This window comes from Amblyomma maculatum, chromosome 1, assembly GCF_055883805.1.
Source record: "Amblyomma maculatum isolate TAMU_Amacu chromosome 1, ASM5588380v1, whole genome shotgun sequence".
In the NCBI taxonomy this organism is placed as follows: Eukaryota; Metazoa; Arthropoda; class Arachnida; order Ixodida; family Ixodidae; genus Amblyomma; species Amblyomma maculatum.
In genome coordinates this window covers 310,173,172-310,188,563 of record NC_139344.1, presented here as the reverse complement: position 1 = coordinate 310,188,563, position 15,392 = coordinate 310,173,172, and the positions used below count along the sequence as shown (strand labels likewise).

The following is a 15,392-nucleotide window of genomic DNA, read 5'->3' as shown; positions in this document are numbered from 1 at the left end:
GAAGAAGTTGATATATGCTGCGCCGACAGATGCTGAGGCATTAGAGCAACAACTTCGCAGTCCGCCAAAGGAAACAGATCAGCAAGTGCGATGCCATGGGGTACAACTTGGGTCGAGCGGCTGAAGTTAAGGACGGGAAGATAGGTGCGGTTAGCAGTGACAGTCACAACGGTATGAGGGAGTATAATGTTGCGACGGAGAACAACATCATTAATTGGGCAAGTGACGTATGTGCCGTCAGGAACTGCAGGGAATGGGGCCAGTGGAACATAAATAGCAGCTTCGGGCGGTAGACGAACAAATTCGGCGGATCGGAGGCGGGGCTTGACATCGGTGTTTTCGGAGCAGTAGGGCAGGTCTAAGCGAAGAAGGCCAGTTGAGCAATCAATCAGGGCAGAATGGGCCGTTAAAAAGTCGATGCCGAGGATCACGCCGTGAGGGCAGCGGTCGATAACAGTGAAGAGGACAGGGGTAGTGTGACCGGAAATACCCACGTGCGCAGTGCACAGTCCCACGAAATCCAACGGTTGCGGCAATGCCGAGAAATGTGGCCGACACGTGAACAGTTGAAGCAGATGGGTCGGTCATCCGAGGTTTGCCATTCATCTGGGTTGCGGTAGCAGTAGCGGTATCGCGTCGGCAAGGGCGCAGTCGGAGCCGCAGCTGCTACCACCGGAACGGTGGGCTGGACAAATGGCTGTACGTTAGGTTGGAACGAGGGCTGTGTGGAAGACTGGCCAGACTTGAAGCCCATGTTCGTGTTGAGGCCCACATTTGCGAACTCCTGGCGAACGACAGATTGTATTAAGGCTATAGTAGCATCTGCCGACTGAGGAGCGAACGCAACGGGTGTCATAGCTTCTATCTCTCGGCGAACAATCCTGGTCAAGTTGGAGGGATGAGATGGCTGCTGCAGTATTGGACTATCTTCGCACGAAGACATAGCAGCTGTGTTTGGCAAGCGATCGAAGCGGGGAGTAATGCGACGGTGTTTTGCTTGCTCAAACTGCCGGCAAACTTGGATAACTGAGTCGACCGTCGGACAGTCTTTGCAAAGCAGCAGATTGTAAACATCGTTTGCAATTCCCTTTAATATGTGGCCCACTTTGTCTGACTCGGACATGGCGCTGTCCACTTTTCGGCATAAGGCTAGAATATCTTGAATATAAGACAAATATGATTCCGTCGAAGACTGGGCACGGGATGCGAGGTCTTTTTGTGCGCCGAGCTTGCGTCCGATTGGCTTGCCGAATAGATCGCGAAGCTTCTCCTTGCACATATCCCAGGATGTGATATCGTCTTCTTGCGTCTCAAACCAGACGCGCGCCGTACCCGCCAGATAGAAGATGACGTTGGCGAGCATGAGGGTCGCGTCCCAATGATTGTGCTTGCTTACGCGCTTGTACATACCAATTCAGTCTTCTATGTCGACATGGTCGGTGCCGCAAAAGGTGCCCGGGTCACGAGGCTGCGTCATGACTGTGGAAGCTGGTGGTGCCGCTGAAGATGATGTCGCATCGGATGTCATAGTGATGGTACCAATCTGGCGGCCACTACGGAGATCCAGGTTTGCTATGGGCGTACTTCCAGCAATCCTCCACCAAATTTTACGGGAAACGTACACAGCAGTAAACGCTAGATAACTGTCAGAAGCATACACCACCAGAACGAACCTAGCTTAGTCTGAGCGTCGTATTCTTCACAACACACCACACCAGCGCGTCGTCGTCATCTTGATATTGCGCACCGTAACAATATTGTTACTTAGCGGTATTCGCTGCTCATGCTGAGGATGATGAAGTGAGACAGACTTGAAGGCGACGACACTGAGGGCGGTGAGATTGGTGCTTGCCTTTAACATTAGTTGTGTGGACAGCTATCAGACTGAATATTGTCACGGACAACAGGGCTAGACGTGACTAAAACGACGGGACGAAGCTGAACCAGCAGGCAAAGTTCCGCGCACAGCACGCGAGCCAATTTCGGCGTCCTTTTCTTCCAGGCGCCACCTAAGAACATCAGGGACATCAGGTGGCATTACTCCCCCTCCTAAAAAAAACGAAAGCACAGACTGGGCGCGAGCGATGGGCGATGCAAGTCAGTATAGAAACCGAATATAAGACGAAGGCGGTGCCCTACATAACTAAACGAGTGCATAGTACACTGCACATTACCGCGTGAAATACGGTTTCATGCGGACAACGTGCACCACCTCGGAGCGTGGTTGCCGACGCGAGGTCTGCACAGTACCCGCTCGAAGGACTTTGTATGTCACTTCTGTGACACGGCGCAGAACCTTGTAAGGTCCAAAGTGACGCGACATCAGTTTTTCAGACAAGCCGGGCCGGCGCACCGGTGTCCACACCCAAACTTGCGCTCCTGGTTGGTTGGTAAAAAAATTATTGCCGTCATACCATATGTGCATGGAATTTCGCATCGGCTACAGCAAGATGGACATAGGTATGGAGTACATGTTTGCTGCACCCATAAAACTTGGCAGCATTTGCGCTAAGGTAGACCGAAAAATAAATGACAAAAAACGACCTGCAGGCCGCGGGATATGCCAGGTAAAACATAATGCAGCTTTTCTTCCGTGCACAGAAGGAGTGGTGTACAGAGTGCCTTTTACTTGCGGCAAAGATTACATTGGTCAATCAGGAAGGTGTTTTAACATAAGGCTAAGAGAACATGAAAACTCCCTAGAAAAAACCCTGTCATCGAACCTGGCACTACACCACAAGGAATGTAGCCAAAAGCCCCCTTTGCACCCGCCTTGCACTCCCCTGTTCAAAAAAACTACAGTGTTGTACAAACACAGAGAGAAATTAACACGAGAATTAAAAGAGGCCTATCTCATTCACAAGAATTTTGACACATGCGTAAGCATCCCATCTGTTATCATTCATCCCCGAGAAATCTCATACCTTGACGAAACTGGTTAAAGTGAAATGTTATTTTATCTGCGAACATGCGCACTTGGTTGTCAGAGCATTTTTGTATATATTCGTGTTCTTTCAATAAATCATACAGTTGATAGTCAGCGCTGGTTCATCTACTCGCTTGTCCTATGTTTGTTGCGCTGTGTATATTTTAAAAAAAAAAATGTGCCGAATTTGTGCCTCACATAGAAGTGAAAATTTTCTAACTTGTAAGAAAAACATTGTCAACTGCCTTAACTGAATATTTGTGGCTTTCATTGTACAAACAATGCAACATTTTTTTTCACCTCCTGAGTTTCCTAAAGTTTAGTGCATCAACCATGGAATGGATTTTGGGAGTGCCTTATAACAATGAAGTATAAAAGGATACATGGCTTCTGTGGCAGCAGCCCATGCTCCATGCAGGCATCAAGGAACAAGGCAGCCCTCTCCACCATTTTAGCCGTGTGCAGGGCTTGGAGGCAACGCACATACTGGCCAACACTGAGCAATGCCAGCACTGCTTTGCCCTGTTGGAAAACATTGTCACGAGGGTAACAGAGCCCTGGGGCTGCTTACCTTCTGGTTGAGCTGCATCAGATGCTCCGCCCACTTGTTGACGACCTCGGCAAGTGCAGCATTGCTCAGGGTACACTGGGTGAGCACAAGTTCCTCACACTATCAAAACATGTACAGCAGCATGGTTTGCAATCATATTTAAAATTTCTTTGTTGAAGCTAGCACAGAGTGAAATTCCTGTCATCTGCAAAGAGTACTGCACAACGGAATCAGTCTCCATGGTGGTGCCATGTACTCATGTTATGCTTATCTCTGCTGTGGCACAGTGCGCAGAAAGCACCATGAGTGTCATCAGCCCAAGACGTGATTAATTTTCCCTCTATGTGCGCACCATCTGGAGAAGTAAAAATAAAATGCGTTTATATAATATGACTGTGGTATTTTATATTGCCATGAATGCTATCCTGGGTGCACCTTCATTCACTGTGATGCGACAATCGTGGAACACACTGCAGTTTACCTTTGCCAGCCACACAGAGTCCTCCCACTGGCCGGCTGCCTGCAGGTAGCGGCAAGCATCCAGGCCCTTGCCGATGAGGCACAACAGCTGCACACCATCCCATGTGCGGCCGTTGGCAATCAGGTTGGTAGCCACCAGTTTCACAACAGACTGTGCCTTGCTCTCAGCTTTGAGTGATGCCACCAAACACGCCCTGGCAAGAGAGAAAACCAGCTTGGGCCAAGACCAAGTGCGGCTGAAGTCAGGACGACTGCCGAGTGTTGCTAAAGGCAGGTTATCATTTGTGAAAGGCAAACTGACCATACTGAGCACTTCAAGTAGTCATCGAGTAGATGTACTGGTCACAAAGCAAGAAAAGAGATTGAGAACAGTCATGGGTTGGTCTTGCAAAACTGAGCCAGCAAGATGATTGTATGATTGGTTGTAGTGTTACTGCGTGATGAACCTTCGTTGCTTTAACCCTTTGAGTGTTCGTGCCGTACGCATACTGCGCTGAGCATGCGTTCAGAATTTCACGCCCTCCTGAAGAGACGCGCTTACTGGGAGATCCTGCCATCATCTAGAATATACAACAAATATTAAAAATTGTCTATGCTACCATCTTACCGATAAAACTGAAAGTGACCTGCTGTGTTGTGCACTGTTCGCGCTGGCGTGCTCACATGGTTTCTCCGCGTGATCGCAATGGATGTGCGAAATCTTTTTGTTGGGATGTTACCGGAGGGCCTTGAAGACTTTCTAGGACTTACAACAAGTGTTGCAAAATTGTTTAAGCTACCATCTTGCAGCAAGAAACCTTCTTCTGTGCTATGCGTGGTTTGCGGTGACTAGCCCTCGCGGTTTCATTTTCTCTGTGCGATCACAATGAAAATGTGAAAGTTGGTTTCTGTCTTTGTTGGGATGCTACCGGACGCCGATTTTTATCTTTGTTGGTGCTCTCTTAGCTTATTAACACTCACGGGGTGTCACTGCTCTTCCGTTTAGCTAGCTTCATTGATGCTATGACTGTATCACTTACCTTGTATATTTTTCGCCTATTTATCTGGACTTTACAATTTTGTGCGTTTAAAATCACTAATAAAGCAATGCGACACAGGGGTAATTTTTTTTTTTAAATGTTCAACACTCAAAGGGTAAACGCCAAAAAAACCAAAAGTGCCAGATGGCTCGGATTGTCCGCACAACACTGTTAACCCATAACGATGTCACTAGATGACAAGCGGGAACTAGGATGGCTTTTCTGAATTGCAGCCATGTGAAAAACAACACTATTGCTGCTGCTGTTGTTGTTTTCACCATCTCCGTGACAGCCACCATGAATGCATGTTAGCTACAAGGCTGCAGCGGTCGATGTTCCATGGTGCTGTTTTGAAAGGTGCATCGTCCTGATGGAAGTTCTGCAGCACTATTGGCGAATGTGAGATAAAGCATGAAACTTCATGCAAATGCTCGCTGTAACTGCGGGGAAGCCTGCGATCTGAGCAAGCAGCCTTAGCGCGCGCTGGGAGCTTGATATATCCGCTTCATGGCGAAACACTTTCAATATATAAAGTAGAAATTACACATTCGTTAAAAACATTTAAGGAAAGTTGGATATAGCGTGCCAGTAACTCACCTTAGTGAGTCACTGTAGAAGTGCTCGCTGCCAGGCTCCGTCTCGAGCAGCAGCTGCACTGCTTGGTCAGCCTGGCCTAGCAGGAGCAGGCGGCAGACGCAGCGCTGCGTGTGGCTGTGCAACACACGCCGCCGCTCGTGCAACACCAGTCGCTGCAGCTGCAGGGCCTGCATTTTTCAGCGCTTTACTTAAATACTGGCATATTCTGGCAGTATTATTCTCGAGTGCATATACTACATTTTATGCGTAATGCAGTTATTTGTGTTCACATTGATTTTTCTCACTGTGTTTGTTGGCCTTCAGTCATCTTAATGTAGAGGTTTGCTAACAAAATACAAAGGGACCCCCCCAGCACAAGACACAAGCACACCTCTATGTTAAGATGGCTTTTAAAATGCATTCAAAAATAAAAACCACTCAACCAAGGACTCTGCTATACTTGGAGCAGTTACAGGCAAAAACAGTTGTTGGTACCTGTGGTAGATATCACTAAGTTTATTCATTTCATTCTATTTCAAGGTATCTCAGTACTCAACATAGGAAACGCTGTGCACCCTAGTTAACCACACGTGACCAATCTTTGTGTTGACAGAGTATGTCGTGTACACGATGCCAGTCTGCTTGCAGACCCCTGAGAAGAAAGACCCACCTTGTAGGCTGCATGAGGACACAGCATGTCATAGCAAGGAGGCAGCACCCCTTCCTCCCTGGTGAGGTAGTACTGTGCCACACTCCAGAAATGGAATCCTTCTTCATCTCCAAACCAGCTGAAATGAAGCATCCCAGCAAGCTTTCATTGCTCTGTTGCCATTAAATGTCAGTCATGGAAGGTCAGGGATAAAAGGAATGAACAACCATAGTTTTTCATTTCTTTCTCTGGACGTCTGCTGCCATGGCAACTTAAGGAACAAGCAACAGATGGTCTTCAAAGGAGACCACACTCTGCAGCTTTTTCCCTTTAGTTGTATTCGCCAATAGGATGGCTGAGGTGTGAAGACCTATGGCCGCTGTTCAAGCAGGGACTGCACTATGCTTTGTTTCGAGGGTGTCTACAAGAAAAGTGGGCCCAGTGTCTTGGACACAAGGCTTGTCATTCTGAGAGGAGACGATGAGCACTTGGAGAAGAATTGAGGATGCCTCCATCATGAACCATTCTCGCCTTCAGAGCTTCATATCCATCACTTTGCATGTTTCCTCATCAAATGATAATTTAAATGAATGTCCCTATGCCGTAGCAGTGATAGAACATGCTAGGCCCCCTTCACATGCATTAAAGGAGCAATAACTTTGCAGTAATAGCTAGGGGAATGTCACGACACTAATACACAAAGTCCGAGACTTGACCGGGTTTATATGCTTTACTTTCAAATATAGTTACATTAGAAACAAGTGACAAATCCCCTTTAGTATAAGCAAAGTGAAAGTCCCCCTCAGCTCCCTGACACACTCAACTAGGAGACAAATGACACTGCAAGCAAGAGGCTCCACAAAGATAAAGAATAAAATTTAGACATTGGTCTTGGCAAGAATACTATTCAATAAAGCACTTTGCGGGGCATGTTGGTGCATTTCTACTAATATTTTAAGCGCAACGGCAGCACACAGATATAGAGACGATAGGACATGCGCAACTTGCAACAATAAACAGCTGCTTATATAGCCATTAGAGGGTGGGGGTGAAGGGAACAAAAGGTGAAGGATGCGTGTGCGATCACAAAGAAGGCACAAGAAGGGACATGTGTGATACAACAGTATCTAAAACATATCTTACACTCTTTTTTACATATTGTGACCAAGAAGAATTAAGGAATTGGACTGAGAGACGACGACGCTGAAGTGTGCACAGTTTCTGGGCAGTACTGTATTTCCCGCTGTGCTAGATAAGGCGGACTGGATTAACTGGCCACATCAAGGTCACAAATGTGGAAGGCAGCCTTGCGATTTCACTACTTTACAAGAAAAGAATGTGCTTTCATTTTTGATAGCCCTGGGCAGAAGCAGAGCCAACTTACATTTTAAGCTGCCTTTCTTTTTTTGGCCACTGACAGGTGCAAGTTAGGGGGTGGCATGTTCGACTGAGCTCATTTTACTCCGAAAATGTTGATCCTATTCAAACCTGGCCACGGCTAAGCTCCGCTCGGTGACACCAGCCCCAGCCCTGCACCAGTGACAGGTGGCCAGCTGCTCGGGCAGCACGGCCAGGTCTGGGTGCTGAAGCCAAGACTTGAGTTGCAGGGAAGCCTTGGGAGCCAGCAGCTGAGGCACAAAGGGAACACCTGCACAATGTGTTGACTGGTGTTATCTAAGAATTTCATCATTTTATCTGTTGCTTTATATATGCACTTTGTTTCTGAAACAGGAGGTCACAGTTTCACCACTTACTATCTGCGACTAAGGGCTCATCAAAACATTAACGCTTGGAAAGGTGAGCACTCCAGATTGCAATAATGTTGAGGACGAAAAATTAAAATCTCAAAGACAAAAGGAGAGGTTCACTACATACACGAGTAAGTAGTGAAACACTGGCCACGAGCGTTACCATTACTGTAGCTACTATTAACCTCTGCTATGGTATTTTCACTGTCAATTCAAAACCACATGAGTTTTTCATACATTTTCACAATTGTGTTGTTCAAACTCACACAGAAATATAATTGTATTAGCCAAAGGAATATCCAATACCTTTACAGGGCATTGGCTGGGAATTAATAAAAACAAGCATCATGCCGAAAAACGTATAAGTGGGATCGTATCTACAACTCTTACAACTAGGCTGGGATGGAGCGGAGAAGAGTAATTAGAAAGTATAACAAAATACTTTTTGCATAGTATATAGAGTTTTGAGCATGTAATTAAAATGTGGCTGACTGTGAGCACCTCTCCACATTCTCTGCAGGTAGATTTGTTATGTTTCATTAGTAAAAAACTGTGGAAGATGTGCGAGTCCAGTATGAAAACTGTATAGTAACACTTGCATGAAATGTTCCTAATTGATGCTAAATTTCCATTCTCCTACAATAGGTCTTATAAGGTCTAATTTGTTATTTCGTTAATACATATGAACTGCCATTTCTCCTTTAGTTTATACTGTTATAACATGCTTTTTTCGTTTTCTTGCTGGTGCAAAGCATACATCCGCTCCCTGGGAGCCGTTAGCGCCCTTGTGTTGTAAGCCTTGCAGTATAATGTTACATAAGGGTGTGAGAACATTCCAATATCAATCGAATATGTTTATTATTTGATTTGAAATTCACTGCAGTTTCCTGGTTTCGCAATGCAAAGCACTTGGCAAAACCAGGACCTTCTTCACTTCAACTGCATCTGATAAAATTACGGTTTTTCAGGTAATTCAAGCTTTCAGTTAATCCGGACATTTTTTCTGGTTCCTCCGAATTAATGACAGCTTCACTCGATTTCATGCAGGTCCTTCCTGTGCAAAAAGCTGGTATACCGTATAAAATTTATACTGAATTTTTCACTGCAATTTTAGTTTATTTCCTAATACCATGTAAATTCTAAGATATCCTTACTTTTCCACAAGGCAATAATGTATTTATTTGCGTAAACCTAGGATGGTGGTAGCTTGCTCGGTGAGCTCAACCCTGGTGGTGTTCACTCTATAATGCTGTCATTTGGCCAGTCCCATCATTTGGATGGAATTAAACTCATGCTCACAAAAGTGGGTTCATTATGCAAGCATCACCAAGTAACTGGGTAGTGACTATACTGTGTAAATCAGCGTACATTTTACTGTTTTCTTACAGGTAACAAGACAGCGTAACATTAAACCGTAAATACTGATGCACACTGAGGAAGTCTATCTTTTCCTCTTCCACTACTGCATATTCAACGTGAGCAGCAGTTTTTTTTTTTAACCATCTGTGTAAAACAGTGCATTTATTTTTTTTCTTTCAGTGTGAGGTAACTAGCAAGATATGTTACAGTGGTGTCTTTTTCTGAACTCCCTCCCTCGGTTTGGAGGACATGGTAATCGACCCAAGCATCGCATTCACAGTGTCAGCGGCCGTTTGCTGACTCAGCTGCGCATTGGATGTATGGGGAACGATGGATGCGCCATGGTAGAAACTGCGCTAGCCGAACCAAGCCACAAGATGCTGGTAGCTTACAGAGCACAGGGGGTAATCCCAGAAGCTGTGCTGCTGTGGCTGCCGGACAATGCGCGCAACACGTGAGCCTGAGTGAATACATTGAACAGGCAGGCTTGACGTCCCGCCTGTTTCACCTCGCCAGATAGTGGGCGCTGTGACCGAACGCTCCGCACGTGTTATTTCGGACGATAACGGCCGATTGCCCCACATTGGCCATCAGTGTTTTGTAGTGTGCCGCACACATGCTTTGTAAATACTGACATGGACACAGCTCGCGCACGGATCGTGCCTCTGTACTTGGACTCCTCTCAACACCCGGGTCCAGTTTCGCTGACACGCTCTACCTCTCTCCTACCGTCGCTTATCAAGGGAGGGAGAAACCAGCACATTAAGGCGACAGCTATTGTGGAGGCCCGCCCAATGTGCAGAGTGTTCAGTGACCTCGGGACTCAAACAACCTACTGTATATATTTCTTTTTATTTCTGGCAAACATCTTTTCCTTCCTTTTTGAATATTCTAATAATAAATAGCTAAATACTGCTACTGTGCATGAGTGCAAACAAAACCATGGGGGTAAGGGGTTATTGCTGTGAGCAAGGTGTCCAGAATACAAATTTCCTAGAACATCAATGCCTTTACCGCTGGGGAATTATTCATGAAAACTACATGACAAGGGAAAGCTGTTACGATTGACAAAGGAGGTGTTTTTGCCATGACTTTATTCTCAATACATATGCGAAAGCTCATATGCTTTTACATAAAGACTGTCAACAGGGGACGTCATGTATCTAATTCCTTTAGGTATGATGGCTTATTTGAGCCATAAAATATGCAGCAGTGCCCACAAACTACATCTTATCAGGCCAAATCTGTGGAAACGTCTTTCTGTGCGTGCACTGCTCATGCTGTCTTCAACGTGAGATGGACGAATGGTGCAGATGATGCGAAGCCAGGAGGTGGTCAACAGAGACAGTACCTTGAATAGACCACTGTAAGAAGAGCATAAGAAAGGATGCACGCTGTTGTTTTGCTCAAAGACATGCATGCACCTTTGAAGGTCGGGCTTGATGTCACGTCAATAAGAGATGTTGGCGTGGTTTTCAAGAATTTACCTGGGACTCGAAGAGCATTGCCAAACATAGGCTTGGCAGCAGTGGAGCAAGTCGCTGCGAAGAGTGGTGTGGATACTTCACAAACGAAAGATGTGCAATCTATGTTGAAGCATTACTGAAGTATCGCCAGTGAAAATGTTGACACCATTTTATATAGAGAGAGGCTAGGGAACAATGTCAAACTGATGATAGTGAGTACACATAGTGCTTGAGCTCAACTGTGACATCTTGGACCAGCATCGCTTCAGGCCATGCGTGCGACCGTATACTGATGCTGAGCAGAGGATTTCAGGATGAGCTTCAACGATGAGTATGGGCGAGCCATGTAGGGATGAGGTGGTCGACGTATCTCAAACTAGAGTCGGGAACGAAGACCAGCAAGTCGCTGAGAGCAGTAGGAGCTAATCATCTGTACTCGTCAAGTCGATGATTGGTCGGCCATGCTCCACTACTTTCTAGAAAATCATTGTATCTGCTTCTATTCCAGGGAAGTAATAGATGCTCACATTGTGAAACAAATTTTTTCACAAATGTTTTATCAAGGTTTCTTCTGTTGCGCTATTATGGTCACTTGTAGGTCAACATTATCAAACTGTTTAGTTTAGAATCATGAAATTATCTTGCCAAGGCATGTTAACTGATGCCAAGGTGCAAAGCTGAAAGTTTGTGTTGAGTGAAAAATAAAGTGTAATCATGTTTCCTTTTCTAACCAACTAGAATCATGTCTCGACCTGCCTGTAGGAATGCAATGACCACTGAATCATTTTGTTAATCAGAAGAACATAACAAAGAAATCTTGTGAGAGTATTTATAAAGTTATTTCTAATATGCCAGAAAAATTTCTTGTAAATATATCAACACATGAAAATATTTCTGCTGAATGCCCCTTTATAGGACAAAAAGTGCAATACACTGGCATTTCTCATGAGTAATGATGTTTATAGTTGCGGGTTTAGATGAACAATAAATTGAATAATTAGACTTGTGAAAGTGCAGTGCATCAACAGTAAATATTATATTCAAGTTTTGAATTTCATTCTGATAAGTGTGGTCGGCTGTAACCGCAACAAGGGCTAGTTGGCACTGCATACCTAAAGAACGGCAGGAAAGGGACTGCAGGTGGTCCCGAACAGGGGATGAGCAGCTCTTCATTTCCATGTCCATGATGCGGATGCAGCCATCAGAAGTGGCCACCACCAGCTTGTCAGACTTGGCCCAATCAACATCAGTAATCCCCGGCAAGTCCTGAGGACAGCGAACTTGCACAAAGAGCTGCACCTGGAAGGTTTTGCCAGTGGTTTACTTAGCAGCATTGAACGTGATTGCCGACTTTATATGATGAAGAGAGATTTGGTGAGTGCACATTTTTTACTGACTATAAAAAACGCCCAGACTGAGTTTTTCTGTCTGTAATGATATTACAAATTTTTTTACAGTCATAATGCAAATCTTTTACAACATGCTGCCTAAAATCATGCTTGACATTTGCAGTTGCAGTGGAGAGACAGATAAAAAGAGGTCTTGAAGTAGGAAAATAGATGTTCTGGAACAGCTATAAAGAAGGAAATAAGTGTTCTTGAACAATTACACAGCAGAAACATAATCATTTTGTAGCATAAACATCAGCATCTTGGAGCAATGTAAGAGCACTAAGTAAATCTTGAAACTCAATACGTTTTTTAGTGGGGTGACTGGAAGCTTTTGTGCCACACAATAAACTAATAAGTGCTGCCTTCATCATCATCAGCCAGACGCTACCCACTGCAGGGCCTCTCCAATATTCCTCCAATCTGCTAGCTGCATCCACATGACCCCTGCGAACTTCTTAACCTCATCCGCCCACCTAAGTTTCTGCCACCCCCTGCTGTGCTTTCTGTTAACCCTTGGCGGCCATGGGTTATCCTCCGTTCGCACTACATGCCCTGCTTATGCCCACTTCTTCTTTTTGATTAACTCAAGTTATTTCTCTCCACTCTGCACGTGCGTTACCATCATTTAACCCAAAATATTTTCACAATGAGATCATGATGCACAGAAACTGGAAATCTGATACTGGAAGTAAGTTCCATCAGCCAGCAGTTGGCACAGTCCGCAGGTCATGTTGCCATGAGCGGCCAGTGTTGCCAGTTTAATGGTTTTCCCACTAAATTTAGCAGGGTCTTACACTGTTTAGCAGGCAAAAATGTATCGCGGGAGGCGAGATTTTTGGCGGTTTTTGGCGGATTTCAGTGGCCCTACATAATTAAGAATAGTATAAATTCTTTAAAATTATCTTTTAGCAGATTTTTAGTGGATTTCGGGACTTCCTGTAGCGGGTTTTGTATTTTTGAGTTGGCAAAACTGCATAAGCCAACCAACTTGCTACTCTACCACAGCAACACATGCTCAGCACTTGGTAGTCTGCACTGGTTAGTACTTCAGACGGTTCAGGGGCCTTGGGTGTGTACCTGTCAAATTTTTGGCTGCGAACTGTTTCAAATATTGAAGCAAATAATTTGGTTCATGCTTCCAAGCAAACGCCAATATTGAAAAACCTTGTCTCAGTATTTCCAAGTTTGAGAAAAAAATCACTCTGGATGTCGGCACACACAGGTGTACAGTGAGATGATGAAAAGCAATCCGTCGGCTTTGCTGCTGGAAACAAATTAGTTGTACCACGATCAGAATGCAACGTTTCGTTGCATAGTTCACTTCGAAAAGCACTCAGGATCACTTTACCATTCCGTCTAAACCTCTATGCGTCACACATCTGGCAGTGCTGTCAACTCATGTCAACGACATGCCTCCACAGCAGTGCAATGTGACCCCAGAAATCGAAGGCACCACACTTTCCAATAGGTGTGCACGGGACTTTCGGGTAATAGCCTCCTCTGCAAGTGGTACGAATGCACGATCATGCGATTGTATGCCATGCACATGAGGTTGGAGGAATTGCAATGCCCATGTATGAAAATTGTGCCATCAGTTTCAACTCATCCGAAATAAACTCCGAGATGCTTGAATAGGAAATTTCAACATAAAAACAATCTACCAGTAAATTTAATATTTAAAATCACCCTGCAGGGGCTTGAGACTATTACTGTAGCACATTTTGGCTTCTCACTGATTAAACGCTGCTGAGCACTAGTTTGAACACATTTATTTTAATTTTATTACTCGGTTGTCTCAGTTCTCAGTGAATTTCATACACCATGTGTTATGCTAGTGAGACCTAACAAACAAGCCCCTATTTGAATCGATTCGAAACTGTTTGACTTGCTTTGAAAACAGCTATTCATTTCACCTTCGATTTCAACTGAAAATTCACTATTTCCCTTACAAATAACAAATAGCCCCAATCAACGGTTTATTGATGTTACAAGAGTAAGGCAGTGAGATACTTTCTCCCCTGGGGGACTGACATTATTGGGCATGGCAACACGCAACAAGACACTGAGTAACAACTTGGTCAGATGTAAAGGCACCCAAAAGCACGTTCTCTGTTTTCTAAGTCAGAATCAGTACGTGACTATCTGAGCCGGGAAGGACAGCATGATAGTCATAACAAGAAGAATGCAGGTTTATTGGAAAGAACTGCTTATATAGCCCACGTAATAACAGGCTGGTAGCACTGACATGCTGTAAAACATGGGCCTAGGACAGTGACCACTTAAGGGCTAACCTATCTGTATTCTCAACTGGTCCCAAAGCTCTTTGTGAACTTGGCAATGCTTTTCTGCTTTATTTCACCAAATCAAGGAAAGCTGGCAGTAAACACAAGTATTTCTGCATTGTCTAGTAACAAAACAATGACTCACCTCAGAGGATATGTGCATTACTGCTTTAAAGATACACACATCAAAACAGAAGCCCACAAAACGAAAGCAACTTGAGGCAGCCAAGTAAGTGCTGATGATTTTGGCTTGTTCTAAAGATGCATACAAGGACAGGTGTATAGAGGTCCTAATATTTATTCACTGGACGCCCGCCAAGATAGCATGGGGTGTTGAACTAAATTTTTTCGGGTTTGGTTCAGTTTCAGCCTGCACACATTCCGTTCCGGCTCGAATCAGTTCAAACAGGTTCAGAAACCAAACAATTAACAAACCTTAACGATAACAGGAACAGTTTCAGGGACACTATGTTTTCTAAGTGGTCTGGTCTTTGGGATGAAGACCCCATTTCCCTTTTCTTGTCTTTCTTTTTACTTCCTGTATTGCTTCATCCTAGCCTCTACCCGCCACCTCAGCGTCTTTACTTTTTTCAGTTTCTCGCAGTGCAGTTCACCGATTGCACAATTACTCCATTCCCTCCTCTGCTTTTTTCCTTGCCTAGTAGCAGGTTCCTTCGACCTCATCCCTTTCCCTGCTTTTCAAGGTTTTTGTCCTGACCTTACTCATTAGTTATGTTTTCTCTCGCAAGTACACTTGTAGCTATTTCTGTGCCACCTTTCTAGACTATCTTATGTTGAATTCCAATGGCAGATCATGAGCACTTGGCCAGATCACAAGCGGAGCGCTTATGGCATGAATCTTCGCGTTACTGATAAAGGATGGTGAAATCGATTCCTTTGAAGCAGCAGAAGAGAAAATGCTGCAGACATCAAGTGCAGCTTCTCA

General features: G+C 44.7%; 1 protein-coding gene across 5 annotated transcripts in view; it reads right to left on the bottom strand.

Moving 5' to 3' along the window:
- LOC146207060 (WD repeat-containing protein 11-like) overlaps positions 1-15,392 on the bottom strand; it is a 160,010-nt gene that overhangs the window by 13,504 nt on the left and 131,114 nt on the right. For all 5 annotated transcript variants that reach the window (XM_084595708.1, XM_084595782.1, XM_084595880.1 and 2 more), the window contains 7 exons: positions 11,886-12,072; positions 7,689-7,848; positions 6,222-6,339; positions 5,573-5,739; positions 3,958-4,150; positions 3,498-3,572; positions 3,310-3,448 (listed from right to left, as the gene is read on the bottom strand). In XM_084595708.1, coding sequence (XP_084451834.1) covers positions 3,310-3,448; positions 3,498-3,572; positions 3,958-4,150; positions 5,573-5,739; positions 6,222-6,339; positions 7,689-7,848; positions 11,886-12,072 — 1,039 coding nt within the window. The remainder of the gene's footprint in view (positions 1-3,309; positions 3,449-3,497; positions 3,573-3,957; positions 4,151-5,572; positions 5,740-6,221; positions 6,340-7,688; positions 7,849-11,885; positions 12,073-15,392) is intronic.